The 14178-nt window shown below is 43.4% G+C and overlaps 1 protein-coding gene across 2 annotated transcripts in view; it reads left to right on the top strand.

Moving 5' to 3' along the window:
• The window catches only part of AHCYL1 (adenosylhomocysteinase like 1), a 36057-nt gene extending 22728 nt beyond the window's left edge, over positions 1 to 13329 (top strand). For both annotated transcript variants that reach the window (XM_016155581.2, XM_036235098.1), the window contains 15 exons: positions 1983 to 2126; positions 3143 to 3243; positions 3658 to 3760; positions 4864 to 4958; positions 5550 to 5656; positions 6468 to 6584; positions 6843 to 6906; positions 7697 to 7785; positions 8145 to 8215; positions 8611 to 8705; positions 8788 to 8886; positions 9284 to 9352; positions 9487 to 9565; positions 10668 to 10788; positions 11288 to 13329. In XM_016155581.2, coding sequence (XP_016011067.1) covers positions 1983 to 2126; positions 3143 to 3243; positions 3658 to 3760; positions 4864 to 4958; positions 5550 to 5656; positions 6468 to 6584; positions 6843 to 6906; positions 7697 to 7785; positions 8145 to 8215; positions 8611 to 8705; positions 8788 to 8886; positions 9284 to 9352; positions 9487 to 9565; positions 10668 to 10788; positions 11288 to 11294 — 1361 coding nt within the window. In that variant the 3' untranslated portion in view covers positions 11295 to 13329. The remainder of the gene's footprint in view (positions 1 to 1982; positions 2127 to 3142; positions 3244 to 3657; positions 3761 to 4863; positions 4959 to 5549; positions 5657 to 6467; positions 6585 to 6842; positions 6907 to 7696; positions 7786 to 8144; positions 8216 to 8610; positions 8706 to 8787; positions 8887 to 9283; positions 9353 to 9486; positions 9566 to 10667; positions 10789 to 11287) is intronic.
• Positions 13330 to 14178: the final 849 nt, after the last annotated feature.

Genomic DNA, 14178 nt, shown 5'->3' with positions numbered 1-14178 from the left:
ATCTGCCCATGTTACAAAAGGAGAAAATCAGTGGCATTTTGGCTGATGGAACGGGCCTTGAAAAGAGGCGTTTTGTGGAAGCATAATTTCTAATTTTTTATGTAAGATATACTCTATCTAACTTTTTCTTTTTTATCTCCAAGACTGCTTGAATTATAACAATAAAAATTAGTATTTTGGTTTCTTTCATTTACTAGGTTACCCTTTATGTTGAAGTGTTCTTCTCTGTCTGCCTCTGAAGTGGGAAAGGTCTGAACCACTATGATGTGGCTCCACACCATTTCTTTTTAGTTCTCTCCTGTATTAACCCTGTACAAGTAGCTTCTCTTCCGATTTGAATTGTGCCCTTCTCAGCATTAGAGGGGGTACTAGACATTTAACATGGAAAAGGATATAGAAGCTTAGAATTTGAGTAGCGGAGGAGCCCAACAGCAGAGGATCCACCGGGGCACGCAAGTCCCTCACGTTCAACTGAGGAGACGTTGTTAAAAGATTAAGAGGTTCGCCCCAAAGTCAGAGATTGATTGCTGTTAATGTCAGCAAAGAAATTTGTACCAAAACCATTTCTTGTCTTTTGCCAGTATATTGTTTGCATTGTGTTGTTAACATTAAGGATTAGACTTAACGTATAAAGAATATTAAAAAAAAAAACAGACAAGTAAACAAATAAATTTTATATACTTATTCTCTGCCCTGTGCCACTGATAACCCAATATAGACAGGATAGGCAGACGAGAGCAAATGGTGGTGTACAGGGCCGAGTACTGAAATAAATGAATATACAGACTCACTGTGAGCTTGTGTGCAGGAAAAGGTTCTAAATATACTGGCTGTCAAATGAGAAGGTGTCTTGGAGTAACAGGTACCAAAGGTGGGATAGGCTAATTGTAGCTAAGGAAGAATTACTTGTGAAAGATTGGGTTATACGAGGAAGAAGATGGAATGAATGAGGAAAGCTCTAACAACATTGTCATAGATCTTAACAGCCGTGTGTTATGGGAACCTGCTAGAGCATTTTTAAAAGCTCAGCGATATAGTCAAATTGCCCTAGGAAATAGATATCTTTAGGAGTATTTGTATTGGCAGGACAGAAGTATTTATGTTAGGTAAGCAATATATAGAAGTCAGTGAGAGAGACTTGATTACAGTGATCAGGGAAATATTCAATTCAGAGAGTAAAGACTGGTTTGAGAGATAAAGAAGGCTTATTGTATATCCTCCTCCAGCTCTATCTAAAAGGACATTTGTAGCTTTTATCTAAGCTGTTTTTTAAAGTTGAACCTCTTAAGTGATCTTAGGGCCCATAACACAACGAGAACTTTTGCGTCATTCCTTTCTACCTCTATGTTTTGAGTACAACCTAGCGTAAAATTGATCCTTGAAAGACCGTCTTGTCACTTTCGTCCATATTAGTGGTTCTCAGAGTGTGGTCCACTGAACAGCAGTATCAGCAACTCCTGGGAACTTGTTAGACTTGGGTCCCACCTGAGACCTATTGCATGAGATTTCGGGTGGCGAGGCCTAGACAACTGTGTTTTAACAAATTTTCCACATGATTCTGATCGATGCTTTATATGTTTAAGTTAGAGATTGGTGATCTATGGGTATAGCATTCCTTATGTGCCCTAAATTATTCTTCCTTTTTGCTATGTCTGGTTCCATATCTGGCTGGGACCAAGTGTTCCTATTATCTGGGATTCACTAGGGCTAGTGCCATATTGGGATCAGTAGCTCCTTATCACAGGCACTAATGGCAAGAGTATCATCAGGGTGGGTAAAAAGGCCACAACCCTAAAAGTCCACAACAGTTTCATTCATACCATTTATTAAACCCTGGAAAAGTAGGACTAAGAGTGATGTAAAAGGTGACTCCAATTAAGAGTGTCGGCTTAACTTCAATGAGAGTCCCTTGGGGACTGTACTCGGTGGAGTTGGGGCCATTGAGGTTTTTCTGTCCTTGTGTCTTTCTCTTCCGCCTTTAGCTGCATCCTATACAGATAGCTCTGATGATGAGGTTTCCCCCCGAGAGAAACAGCAAACCAACTCCAAGGGCAGCAGCAATTTCTGCGTGAAGAACATCAAGCAGGCAGAATTTGGACGCCGGGAGATTGAGATTGCAGAGCAAGGTAAAGAAAGGGAGTGGGTAGGGGACCAGAAGCCACCCATTGCTGGTCATCAGGATCCACAAACAACTTACGACTTGAAAGCTAGCTTGAAAGTCTCCTGGAAAATCCAGTATCCTGGACTTTTGTACTAACAGATCTCTGTATGGAACTCAAGCCTCAGGATTCTTGTTCTTGTTCTCCCTGCTTCCTGTTCTCAGCGTGGGGTAATTAGAGTAGTTTCTATTCCCCCCATCCCCCGTGACACCATATTCCGAGATCTACTTGCAGAGTCAGCAAGTGCTGGGTCAGTGCTACATGGTGGTTAGTTCTGTGGGATCCTACCATAGCTGCCAGTCTCTGAGACCCAGATTCCCAGAAGCAGCAGATATGGGAGGGTTTTCAGCCCAGGATGTGGTGACCTAGGGTCTCATTTGATCTCTGGTCCTGAGCACCCTCTGCTGGAGCAAGAGTGAAAGTGACTAACAATCAGTTAAATCTTGGTTTCTCCATCCCACACCCAGTAAGGTCTCTTTACTCCGTTGTTGCTTTCTCACTGAAAGTATGCTCCGTACTGGGAGGGAGTACGGAAACCCAAGAGGCTGACAGAGGAGGGTTAGAGGCTGGAAAAACAGAAGCAGGTGGCCTCTGCTGAGGGTAAAGCGCTCTTCCTGGTATGACGGTTTTATCTAGGAGCTCGTTAACCAATGCCATAACAACTTCCTTCTCCTCCCAAATGAATAACTAGACTCAACCTCCATTTGATCAGTTTGGGGAATTTATTCTCTGTTCAGTCCTCTGCCTATAAGACTGAAACAGGAGAGAAAGAGAGAAAACCTGAGTGATTGGATAAAAACCCTCTTCTGTCATTTTGCCATCCAAGCTCCCAGTTATCACAGAACTATGCTTAGAGTTTTTCTAACTTCTCTCAATATTCTAACTGTATTTCAACAGATCCAGACCAGTCCCAGCTGTTGCTGGGGCAGGAATCGATGTTACTGCTAGTGCGGACCTAGCTCAAATCCTCTGTTCTTTCACAGACATGTCTGCTCTGATTTCACTCAGGAAACGTGCTCAGGGGGAGAAGCCCTTGGCTGGTGCTAAAATAGTGGGCTGTACACACATCACAGCCCAGACAGCGGTGAGTTCGATGGGAGAAGAGAGAGACTTCCGATGAGGGGGAAAAATACTTTTTTTTTTTTTTTAATTCGTTTTTCCTTCCCTGTCTGTCTGACCTCCCAGTGCTGTTAGGTGGGACTTTCCTATCATGCAGTATGGGGTTTCCTAGCTTGTATAGGTGCGACCTGCTTTTAAGAAACTTGACGTAGGGAGATCTAGATTTATAAAAATATAACGGTTGTAAAAGTGTTAAGACTTTTCGGAACATCCCTCTTGGGTAATGTTAGATCCTGCCGCGGGACCTGGCTGGATCGCACCCTGTTGGAACTCCCTGGTGTAGCACCCGTTACTGGGAGCCGCTGGGTATTGTTCTCTTACGTGCAGCTCCTGTCCGGCCCTCCTCCTCCTCACCCTGTCCTGCTGTCCCTCTGCACAGGTGTTGATTGAGACTCTCTGCGCCCTGGGGGCTCAGTGCCGCTGGTCTGCGTGCAACATCTACTCCACTCAGAACGAAGTGGCTGCAGCACTGGCCGAAGCTGGTGAGTTCAGCTTTTCTTTTTTTCTTTTTAACCACCTTTGCCTCAAAGTAATTATCCAGACAATTTTTATTTCTCACAGTTATCTTTACAGTGTCTGCCTAGAGGCTGTAAAATTTGGAGGACAATAAAAATATCAACAGGAAGAATTAATCTGTGTTCGTGGTGCAATATTATTAGTCATTAACAACAATCTTTGCAAAGAATCTAGTTACGTGGGAAAATGCCCAATACTAATGTTAAATGGATATAGAAGAATATTAAACCGTGTGAGCTCAGCAGGTCTCCTTTCACCATAAGTCTAATCACTTTGAGAAAATACAAGAAGCGTCATCTATAGTGATAGTTCCTTAGGTACTTTGGTATTCAGTATTGCTTTGAAAATATATGGGCCATTTGTGAGTTCAATTAAACAAAATAATTTTTACTGTTGAAACGTTCAAAAGAAAACCATTGTGAAGTTTCTTAAAGGATCTCCCATCTTCCTGGGATCCTCAAAAGCAACTTTATAATGCTTTTGGGTTTTTTTGTTTACTCTTTTCTGGTGTTTATTGCAGAAAATTTAGAAAGTTCAAAAAAAAAAAACAAACATAAACCTGCTGCAGAGATAATATCTGACTAATTTTTTTTTTCTAGTCACTTTTTACAGAGGTGAAATAAATCTCAGTATCAGAAGTAGTTTTCCATGTCACTGAAAACGTTGACAGCGTTGTTTGTCATAGTCATATGGACGTGTGACTTCACCGTTTTCCTCATGTTGAACATTTAGATTCTTTCAAGATATTTGCTAATATAAATAACGTTCTAGTGAACAACTTCATTTTGATTTCCACTGCATTTTATCTCCTTAGGGTCGAGTTCCAAGTGTAAAACTAGCCAAAGAATAACATTTTAAGGCTCCAAAATACTTTCAGAAACAACAGTCCCTTAAATTCTTAACCAGTTTCTGAACTAAAGGTAGTATTTTGACTTTTTGCCCTTCCTGAGTTGCTTCCTTTGCAGCATCGTTCCTGTAGCCGTTTTCTTTTCACGTGGAGCACAGAAAGTGACAGTGGCATAGGACACGCCCCCAGGAGGAAGCCCCTGACTCGTTTCTGTCTCCGTAGGAGTCGCAGTGTTCGCGTGGAAGGGCGAGTCGGAAGATGACTTCTGGTGGTGTATTGACCGCTGTGTGAACATGGATGGGTGGCAAGCCAACATGGTAATCATGCATATTCATCCTGCACCTTCGTCAATAGATTCGTTTCCTTTCTTCCCTCAAAGCATGGTTCCCTGAATATGTTTTGGATGTTTGGTCTTACACACTTACTTCGTTGCCAAAGTGTTCAGCTTGATAACCTATTCAGAATGGGTCTGAGTCCTGAATGGACAGGTGGGGGCAGGGTAAGACTAACCGAACACATGTGGCTCAAACACAGCAGAATAAAATAGAAGGAAATGATGTGGTACCGCTATGGAGTAGGATTCTGGTTTCTTCCTTCCTGCCCCAGCTCTTCTTTTCCATTCAAAGGGTGATATAGTTCAAGACTCTAGACTAAAAATGAGTGTGCATTAGCCTAATACTTACTCTTCCCTGGAGCCTAGAACAAACTTAGGAATCCCTTTAACCATTTTACACCAACAAATTTGACTGTCTTTCCAATTAGATTGTGTCTAAACCTGTTCCCAGGAGCTCTGAGGTATGCTCTTCCAAAACATACAGGGCTCTCTCACTAGTCTAGAAAGTGGGTTCAAAGTTCCCCCCAGCTCTAGCAGCCTGAATGCCCATAGAAGTCTTCTGGCTGTTCTGTAGATCCTGGATGATGGGGGAGACTTAACCCACTGGGTTTATAAGAAGTATCCAAACGTGTTTAAGAAGATCCGAGGCATTGTGGAAGAGAGCGTGACTGGTGTTCACAGGTAACAGATTCTGGAGTAGCTGCCCCTTGTGTCCTCGCTGCAGCAGATTCTTCTGGTCTCTGTCAGGCTGTAGGGCTGTGTTTCAGACTTGTAGTAACTAAATGGGAGTGTCTTCATTAGATCAAACTTTTGAGTTTTTACTTTCGGAAAACTGAGGCCCTAAAAGGAAGTTATTTCAGGTTCTAGTCCTCACATTTTCTCTCCCACTTATTCCGCTGTGATTCTCAACCAGTGTTGGGAAGTAGGGAGTGAGCATATCTTGAGAAACTATATTCAATATTGTATTATAATTTTATATTTAAAATAGGAAAAAATGCTATTGTAAAACTATACATTCTACACACTACAAAAATAAACCTGGGCAAAATATTCTTGGCTTGTCAGAATACCTAAAAGATACCTGAAAAAGTGTTTCTCAGTTGGGAGCATGTTGCACGTGCTCTCACGCACACACACAGGGAAGGAACTGTGTCAGATCATTGATGATCTTTGTTTATCAGAAGTAGGCATGGGTTTTTTAAAGATTGAGAAAATGCTGGTCTAAGGGAATACATCACCTTTTATGGAAGAGGAATAAATTTCTTCAATATAAAGGTTTTTTTTTTCCTTCCAGAACAAAAGGGCAGCGGGTGGGGAAGGGCAGTGGGGAAATGACGTGAGGAGGGATGACAGAGAAATCATCTCATTTGCACATGTCCTTGGGGAGGGCAGCATGGCGCTGGAAGAGAATTAGGCAGATTTTGCCACATATTATGTTTTACCAGCTAACTTTGCTTTCCTTTTTTTTTTTTGTGGCTTCTTCTCCTTTTAGGCTCTATCAGCTCTCCAAAGCTGGGAAGCTCTGTGTTCCAGCCATGAACGTCAATGATTCTGTTACCAAACAGAAGTTTGATAACTTGTACTGCTGCCGAGAATCCATCTTGGATGGGTAGGTTGAAGTGTACAGATGGTCAGAGTCATTGGCGGTAGCTTGGGGTTGGGTGGCAGTGTCGGTCTGTGTCACTCCAGCCTTGTCCCCTGGTCTTCCTTTAGCTTTAAAAGCTTGTTAGAGGGGTCCATTTCATACTGAGCTCAGCCAGCCTCCAGTCGCACTTCCGGTGGAATGTGGCCCCACACTTTAATTTGGGGCAGAGGGACTGTGTTTGAGCTAATAATGTTTGAGTTGAGCCCTTGTCTGTTTCCACAGCCTGAAGAGGACCACAGATGTGATGTTTGGTGGGAAACAAGTGGTGGTGTGTGGCTATGGTGAGGTAAAGAGCTGGGTCTCAGTGTCTGTCTTTTTATAGACTTAATCAGAAGTGTTGAGTGAAGACTTACGTTGTCAGGACAGAGTCACTGGTGCAGGCTTTAAAATATGCTTTTAGACAATGTATCTCAAAATAATAGCAACAGTCTTTGGTTCGAGTTTATGAGTTAAGACATACAGAGTGAGTTGAGTTTTCAGAGTTCACCACTTTGCCTTGTGCAATGGAATGTTGGCATCATTTCTCCCCATTTATAACAATAACCTTTCATGATACTCAATTCAAGCGACTGTGTAGCATCTCAGCCCCACTGGTGACTCTGAAGTGGCCTGCTATTGATGGTCTCTGAACTCTGATCAGTGAAGGAGATTTTGTTGTCATCAGCAATGAGCCAGAGTTCCTGAGCTGCTAGGCCATTCTTGAGTTAGATAATATCTCAAATGACAGTTATTGTCAGGTTTTTCTGGAATAAGAAACTAGAGGTTCTAGTTGCTCTTCTTTGGCCTTGTCTCCCTAATTAATAGTAGGTAATACTTTTAATTCCTCTGATATCTTTTACTCTCCCGGGCCCCAGCCCTTGCTGTGATTTGGAGTGTCTGCTAAATCACCTCCCTGACTCAGTCACAGCATAATCGAGATCTGTTTCTGTTCTGCTTGGGTTGGAGCATCCTTGCAAGGGCTCACTAAAGGATTGGTGATTTCAGGGAGTTTAATTTCCATCTCCCGAAGAGCCTCCCTGCCCCAGCATCCATGCCTCAACGGACCGGACAGCCTGATTCTTTCTCACGCTCTGCAGGTGGGAAAGGGCTGCTGTGCTGCTCTCAAGGCCCTCGGAGCAATCGTCTACATCACAGAAATCGACCCCATCTGCGCTCTGCAGGCCTGGTAAGGATGGGGAATTCGAGTCACTCCAGGTACTTTATGTTTCTGAGAGTTCATGATTGATCATAGTAACCATTCCTTGCAGAAATCTCTCAAAGGAGGAGAAGGCTAAGACTGCTCTGTCCCCTCCATTGTAATCCCAGGCACTCCTAGAGTTTCTTGGCATCTTCTCTACCTGGACGGACTATTGGGGAGTCGGAAGAGGCCAGTGTGTATAGTTTAGCACAGCTTGTCATTTACCATTCCTGAGAGGTGGCACTAGATCAGACTTTAGAAGGAAATTTGGTTGGTTTATTTTTGTGACCGGCTTCCGTTCCTTCTGCCTCCTTGCTTTGCTCATCGTGTCCTTCCTTTTCTTCCAGCATGGATGGGTTCAGGGTGGTGAAGCTAAATGAAGTCATCCGGCAAGTCGATGTCGTGATAACTTGCACAGGTGAGTGTCAGGGCTTTGGGGTGCGTGGGGGAGTGTTAACTCTGAGGCTAGCTCTTCAAAGTGATCTGAGTGACTTTCATATAAAGTAAGTGACACTCCCCTTGGTATAAGATGTAAGAATCTCAGCACTAGAGTGAGCCATCAGAACCTTAGCATGTTTTCCAGAACAAAGAGCCTTTCCCTGACGGCTTTCTGTCCTGCTCAATCTTAAAACCAAACAACTGGGCCTAAGAGCTGTTGCACAGTGTGCACCTCCTTTCTCGTAGCCACACACACTGCTGACAACCTGCGAACTTCCTCTCCCTATGACCTGCGAACCTCCCCTCTCTGACCGAAAACCAGTTGGCACCTTTGCTCCTCGGCATCTCTCTTCAGCCACTCTCCTTTGCTTGTAGGAAATAAGAATGTAGTGACACGGGAGCATCTGGACCGCATGAAAAACAGTTGTATCGTATGCAACATGGGCCACTCCAACACGGAAATCGATGTGGTAAGGCCTCCCATTCTTTATTGCTGGGCCTTTTCCCCCTTCCTTCCGTGACAGCCAGTCATCTGTGCTGTCTTCCTTGCAGACCAGCCTCCGCACTCCGGAGCTGACGTGGGAGCGAGTCCGCTCACAGGTGGACCACGTCATCTGGCCAGATGGCAAGCGCGTCGTCCTCCTAGCAGAGGTACACTCATAGAAGGGCTTCGCTGCTGCTGCACAAGCAGCACGGCCGAACCCACGGGGGAGGGGGAAATACAGGCCTGCGTTTCCCTGAACTCTGCTTTCGGATAGTGATATATTTCTCAAATGGCCCGGTCCCCAGAAGAGAGTCACTCAAACAATACCCACTTTTTACCAAATAACATACCATTTCCTGACCACAACTGAGTCTTCGGCTTGTCAGACTCAGGTAGACTTGCAGAAAATTACGTAAAACCTAGAGTCCTGATCTGGAGCTATAATTCTCCCTCTTCCAACTGAGTCCAGAGGGGTATAAAGTTTTTTCCTGCTTACTTGACTGCCGTGACATTGGACTCTGAGACAGAGGCACAGCGCAGCTCATCCCAGGGCTTTCTTTCCAGGGTCGTCTGCTCAATCTGAGCTGCTCCACAGTTCCCACCTTTGTTCTGTCCATCACAGCAACCACGCAGGTATGTGACAGTCTGTGTATCCTGCACCGAGATTAGTGGAACCAGGCCTAGATCAGAGCTCCAGTGAGTTTGCTCTGCCCGGTCCCTGTCTAGAAAGTGTTTTTGTGTTTCCTGACCCTCTTTTCCCAATTTAGGCTTTGGCACTGATAGAACTCTATAATGCACCGGAGGGACGATACAAACAGGATGTATATTTGCTTCCTAAGAAAATGGGTGAGTGAAAAACAGGAGAAAGCTATATTGATCACAGACTATGCATGGTTTGGTGAAATGAGTATCATGAAAAGTATTGGATTTAGAGTCGGAATTCTAATCTCTGTTCTAACACTTAATAGTTTTGGACTTCAAGACAAGTTCTGATCTCCATGAGTGTCAGCTTCTTTATCAGTAAAGTGAGCCTAATACTGCATACATTGAGAATTGTAAGAATTATAGCTAAAGAGTAAAAATGCTTAGCGCGATGGTTTAGGGTAGATGTAGGTTTAGGAAGTTCAATAAACTTCCCACTACCACTGCAGACAGCCTGGGACCAAGAGGAGGAAAAAAGAAACACACAGGGGCTTCATTGTCCGTCCTCTGGGTAGATATGCAAACAGCCCATCATTCCTGGCAACATCTGTGCTGTGTTCATGTGGCGTAATACATCATCTCTAGTTTATTACCTTTCTGAATAGCGGTGCCACCTCCCACCTATAATTGGTCAGCCCAAACCCCTGTGTTCTTAAAGCTACAAAACTTCTTATTCTCATCTCTCCAACAGCTTATCTCCGGTTGGTTTTTCAAAAAAATTTGTATTTATAAAGGTAAAGCCCAAGAAGCTTATCTATGGAAAAGTCATAACTTTGTCCCTGCTGACTTAGAAATCTCTGATCCTAAGATTTGAGGTCTTTGTGGATCTAATCCTAAATAAATGTTAATGGCACAGGGCTCTTTTGAGCTCACTGAAATCCCCTTTGATTCATATTATGACTACAACCCAGTTAAGGAAGGTAGGAGTAGCACATGGCATGTTGGCCACTGAGGTGAAGCCAAAAGTTTTGCCAGAGAAGGAGGGGGAAGTACAAGTGCACCCCATTTTTGCCACCCTGGTAAGTGGCTTTCTAAACGCATTCTGGGTGTACTGAGAGAAGTACCCCACTTAGGCAGTGTCAAGAGCTTTTTAAATTGAGCAAATTTTCGAGTCGTAGATTCTTTCAGAGTTATTCTGTCCCTTGTTGTCTCTCTAAAAAAGCTTCAGATGAAAATAGGGGGAAGTTATGCCCTGAGGATCATAATCGAAATGGGGTCTGCTCCCCTGCCACTTTGTTCTTCCTAGATGAGTACGTCGCCAGCTTGCACCTGCCATCATTTGATGCCCACCTGACAGAGCTGACAGACGACCAAGCAAAATATCTGGGACTCAACAAAAATGGGCCGTTCAAACCCAATTATTACAGGTAACTTGGGGGAAAGCAAATGAAGAGACCAGGCTGAGTAGCCAGCTTTTAATTAAAGCTGACGTTACACCTGATTTGGAAGAGGTCAAGAACTTTGTTTCAGACTAACAGGGTAGGCACAGAAATTGTATCTCAAGTAGTAGATATAAAGAAGTAAAGATTTTCTAAAATTTTAGCACTTGGTCCTTCTTCCCAGAGATTCTGATACAGTTGGTCTGGGATGGGGGCCAGGCTTTTTTGTAAAAGCTCCTCAGATGATTCTAATATATAGTCACAGTTAAAAACCACAACTCATATCATCAGGAGTGGAGATGAAACCAGAGAGGGCACCATCAGAGCCCTATAGATGCATAGGGAAGAGTGATCCCTGGGGAACGAGTGTAGGGACCCCCAGCCGGGGCTGGGGAGGGACCCTGGGGAGAGTATCTGTTTCTGATTCCTCCCTTGGGACTCTGATGTGGGAGACACAATGCTAAGCAGTCCATCTCTTCCTTCACAGATACTAATGGACCATATTACCAGGGACCAGTCCACATGAACCACACAACTCTAAAAGAAATATTTTTTAAGATAACTTTTATTTTCTTCTTATTCCTTTCCTCTTGATTTTTTTTTTTTCTATAATTTCATTCTTGTTTTTTCATCTCATTATCTAAGTTCTGCAGACCACACAGGAACTTGCCTCATGGCTCTTTAGATGAAACAGAGATTCAAGGTTTCTCACCCTAGTCACTAAAGAAGGATTCTCTCCCAGCCCAGAAAGGTGATTTTTCTTTACCATTTCTGGGGACTTTAGTCTTAAGTGGGGTACCTTATTAACAGGAAATGCTAAGGTACCTTCTATGTGGAACAATCTGCAATGTCTAAATTGCCTTAAAAGAGCCCATTTCCTAGCTGCTGAAGTCAGTGCTCTTTGATTTCTTCAGAGGAGCAGGGATGGTACCTACCAGCCAGGTAGGTTAGATGTAGGTGGCGCATGTTAATTTCCCCTTGATGTTCTAAGCCTTGTTTCCTGTGTGAAGGTGGTTTGTCTGGGTCAGAGATGTGTACTAGTGAGTGTTGCTTGTTAAGATACGTTAGGGTTTAGTACAGTTCTTCCACTCCACCCAGACCTTCTCTTTTTTCAGGTTTTTAACCAGACTGCACTCTATTAAGTTGAATTTGGCTCCTAGCATTTATATCTGTTGTATTAAAAAAAAAAAAAAAAAGTTAAAAGTAATAACTGAGAAACTGCTGCTCGAGTGGCTAGTTGTTATCAGTTTCTCTTTCAAACCTTTGGAGCTAAGAGTGCAGAGTTGAGTCTAGAGAAATGCTGGTTTCAAACTCCAATAAATCTGTCTATTTCTAGCCCAGTTTGTAGCTTCAGTGAACTGGGGCAATGGCAGCAAATTCTATCAGCTCTGCCCCATATAGCTTGTGCCGAAGGCAAATTTCTTGAGCCATTATTCAGTACAAAGCACTGAGCTCTGTCTTTAGGATTTATCCTTTAAGAGCAAATTTCTGGTCAGCTATGCTTCTGCAACCTAAAATACTTAAAGGGAGGTAAATGTGGATGGCAAGAGGAAGGATACATCGGGCCACGGTGAGGGAAATCTAACTTCATATAACTTGCTGGGACTTTAGGCCCTGCATAACATTAGTTTTTGCAAAAGTGGTACCACTTTTGATCGACACATGTCACAAAAAGTTCCTGAACTGAGATCTTAAAGGGCAGTTTTTACATAGAGAAAGTGATCAGTACATCCCAGCTCACGCTCTGAAAGAATTCCCCAGTTAGGCTCTCGCAGAGATCAGAGAGTTGTGTTCCCCACGCCATGCACCCTGCTTACCGGCATTTCTGCATGGTCACATGAGCTCTATGCTCATGAGCTTTAAGTATATAATTATCCAGGATTCTGAATCCTCAACTTGTTCTAGCTTGTGATCCTTCAAAATTGGGTCAGGCATTAGTGCTAGGTACTAGAAATTTTGCATTTCTCTACTGCCATTGATCGGAGAGACAGACATTAAAACAGGAATATAAGAACGGAAAGCTTTCACCCTGCAGCTTCCTAGCAGGGACTACGGTCTTGCCAAAACTTTTCCCCTTTCCTCTCCTGTTTCTCCCTACCCAGCCCTTTCCCACTCCTTGCCAGTGTGACCTTGCTTGCTTCTCTATAGATGCTAATGGTTCAAGCCCTTTTTCCCAGGGCATGTGACCAGCCAATCAGAACACCACATCCTTTAGGGGAGGTAGCCTGGCCAACAGTGGTATCCATCGCGTCAGCTATGCTGGAGGAAAGGGGCCCAGGTCCTGCTGCCCTCTGGCCTGCCCCCTGCTCCCATATCTATTACTGTGTCCATAGGAATAATAGGTAAGGGCTCCGTCTCTGTCAAGCCATGTAACAAAGGACACTGGGGAAAATGTCTGGCATCAGAGGGAGCATGTGGAGAGCAACTTGGGGGGAACAAGTTTATTTTGTATTGAATGATTTTTAATGAATGCAATATTAATCCTTGCAGATGAGCAATAATCATTAAAGTCAAAATGATAAGACCTTATTGGAAGTCTGTGTCATTCTTGGTTGAACAGCAGAACTTCATTAGAACCTGTTTTCTATGGTGGGGCAAGTTATGGGTCAGCAGCAATATTGAATAGAGATTTATTGAGGACCTAATATGCAGGAGAGCAGGCTGGAATCAGAGCTCTTCAGTAGTGTTTTAAGCTCTGTGTGCCTGCTCTGTGCCGAGGCCCTTCCGCTCTTAACTTCCTTCAAAAAGCAGACTTGATGCTAAAGCTTCAGGGCTCCTCACTTGCATAGTCCCCTTCTAAGACCTACCTAATTTTCCTTAAACAGTGCCTCCAAAGTTATATAAATGGTAACCCCGCCCACCAGGAAGGGGCGGGGCCTGAAGCTCCCCTCCCATCTCTGAAGTTGCTTTTTGTCTTCTGAGGTGACAGTGTATCTAGTAATAATTCTGTTTGCAAGTAATACCTTTTCTATTTTATAAAATTAGTCTCAAACATTGTTAATGATTTCTACGCAGACTGGTTGAAACAAGTACTGTTATTTCTTTACCCATGCACATAAATCCAAATTTAGATTTCAGTGTCCATAAATAAAGTTTTAAGCACTGCTTCATTTCATTCATTATGTAATGTCTTTGGCTACTTTCATGCCGTAGTGGCAGAGTTGAGTAGTTGCAACCAAATGGCCCAAAAAGTCCAAAATATTTACCCTCTGGCCCTTTACAGAAAAAGGTTGCTGATCCAAGCATAAAGGTTGTGCTAAGTATAAAGGGAAAAACATGTTGTAGGGCATTTGATTTGCATCCTATCAGGGAAGAAGAGGGAGTCTCTGTGAGAGAAGCTGAGAGAAAGTATTCTCTCAGAAAGTAAAAGATACGGAA

This window comes from Rousettus aegyptiacus, unplaced genomic scaffold (assembly GCF_014176215.1).
Source record: "Rousettus aegyptiacus isolate mRouAeg1 unplaced genomic scaffold, mRouAeg1.p scaffold_m13_p_17, whole genome shotgun sequence".
Lineage (NCBI taxonomy): Eukaryota > Metazoa > Chordata > Mammalia > Chiroptera > Pteropodidae > Rousettus > Rousettus aegyptiacus.
Note: the sequence above shows the minus strand (reverse complement) of the source record. Positions and strands in the feature narration are given on the sequence as shown.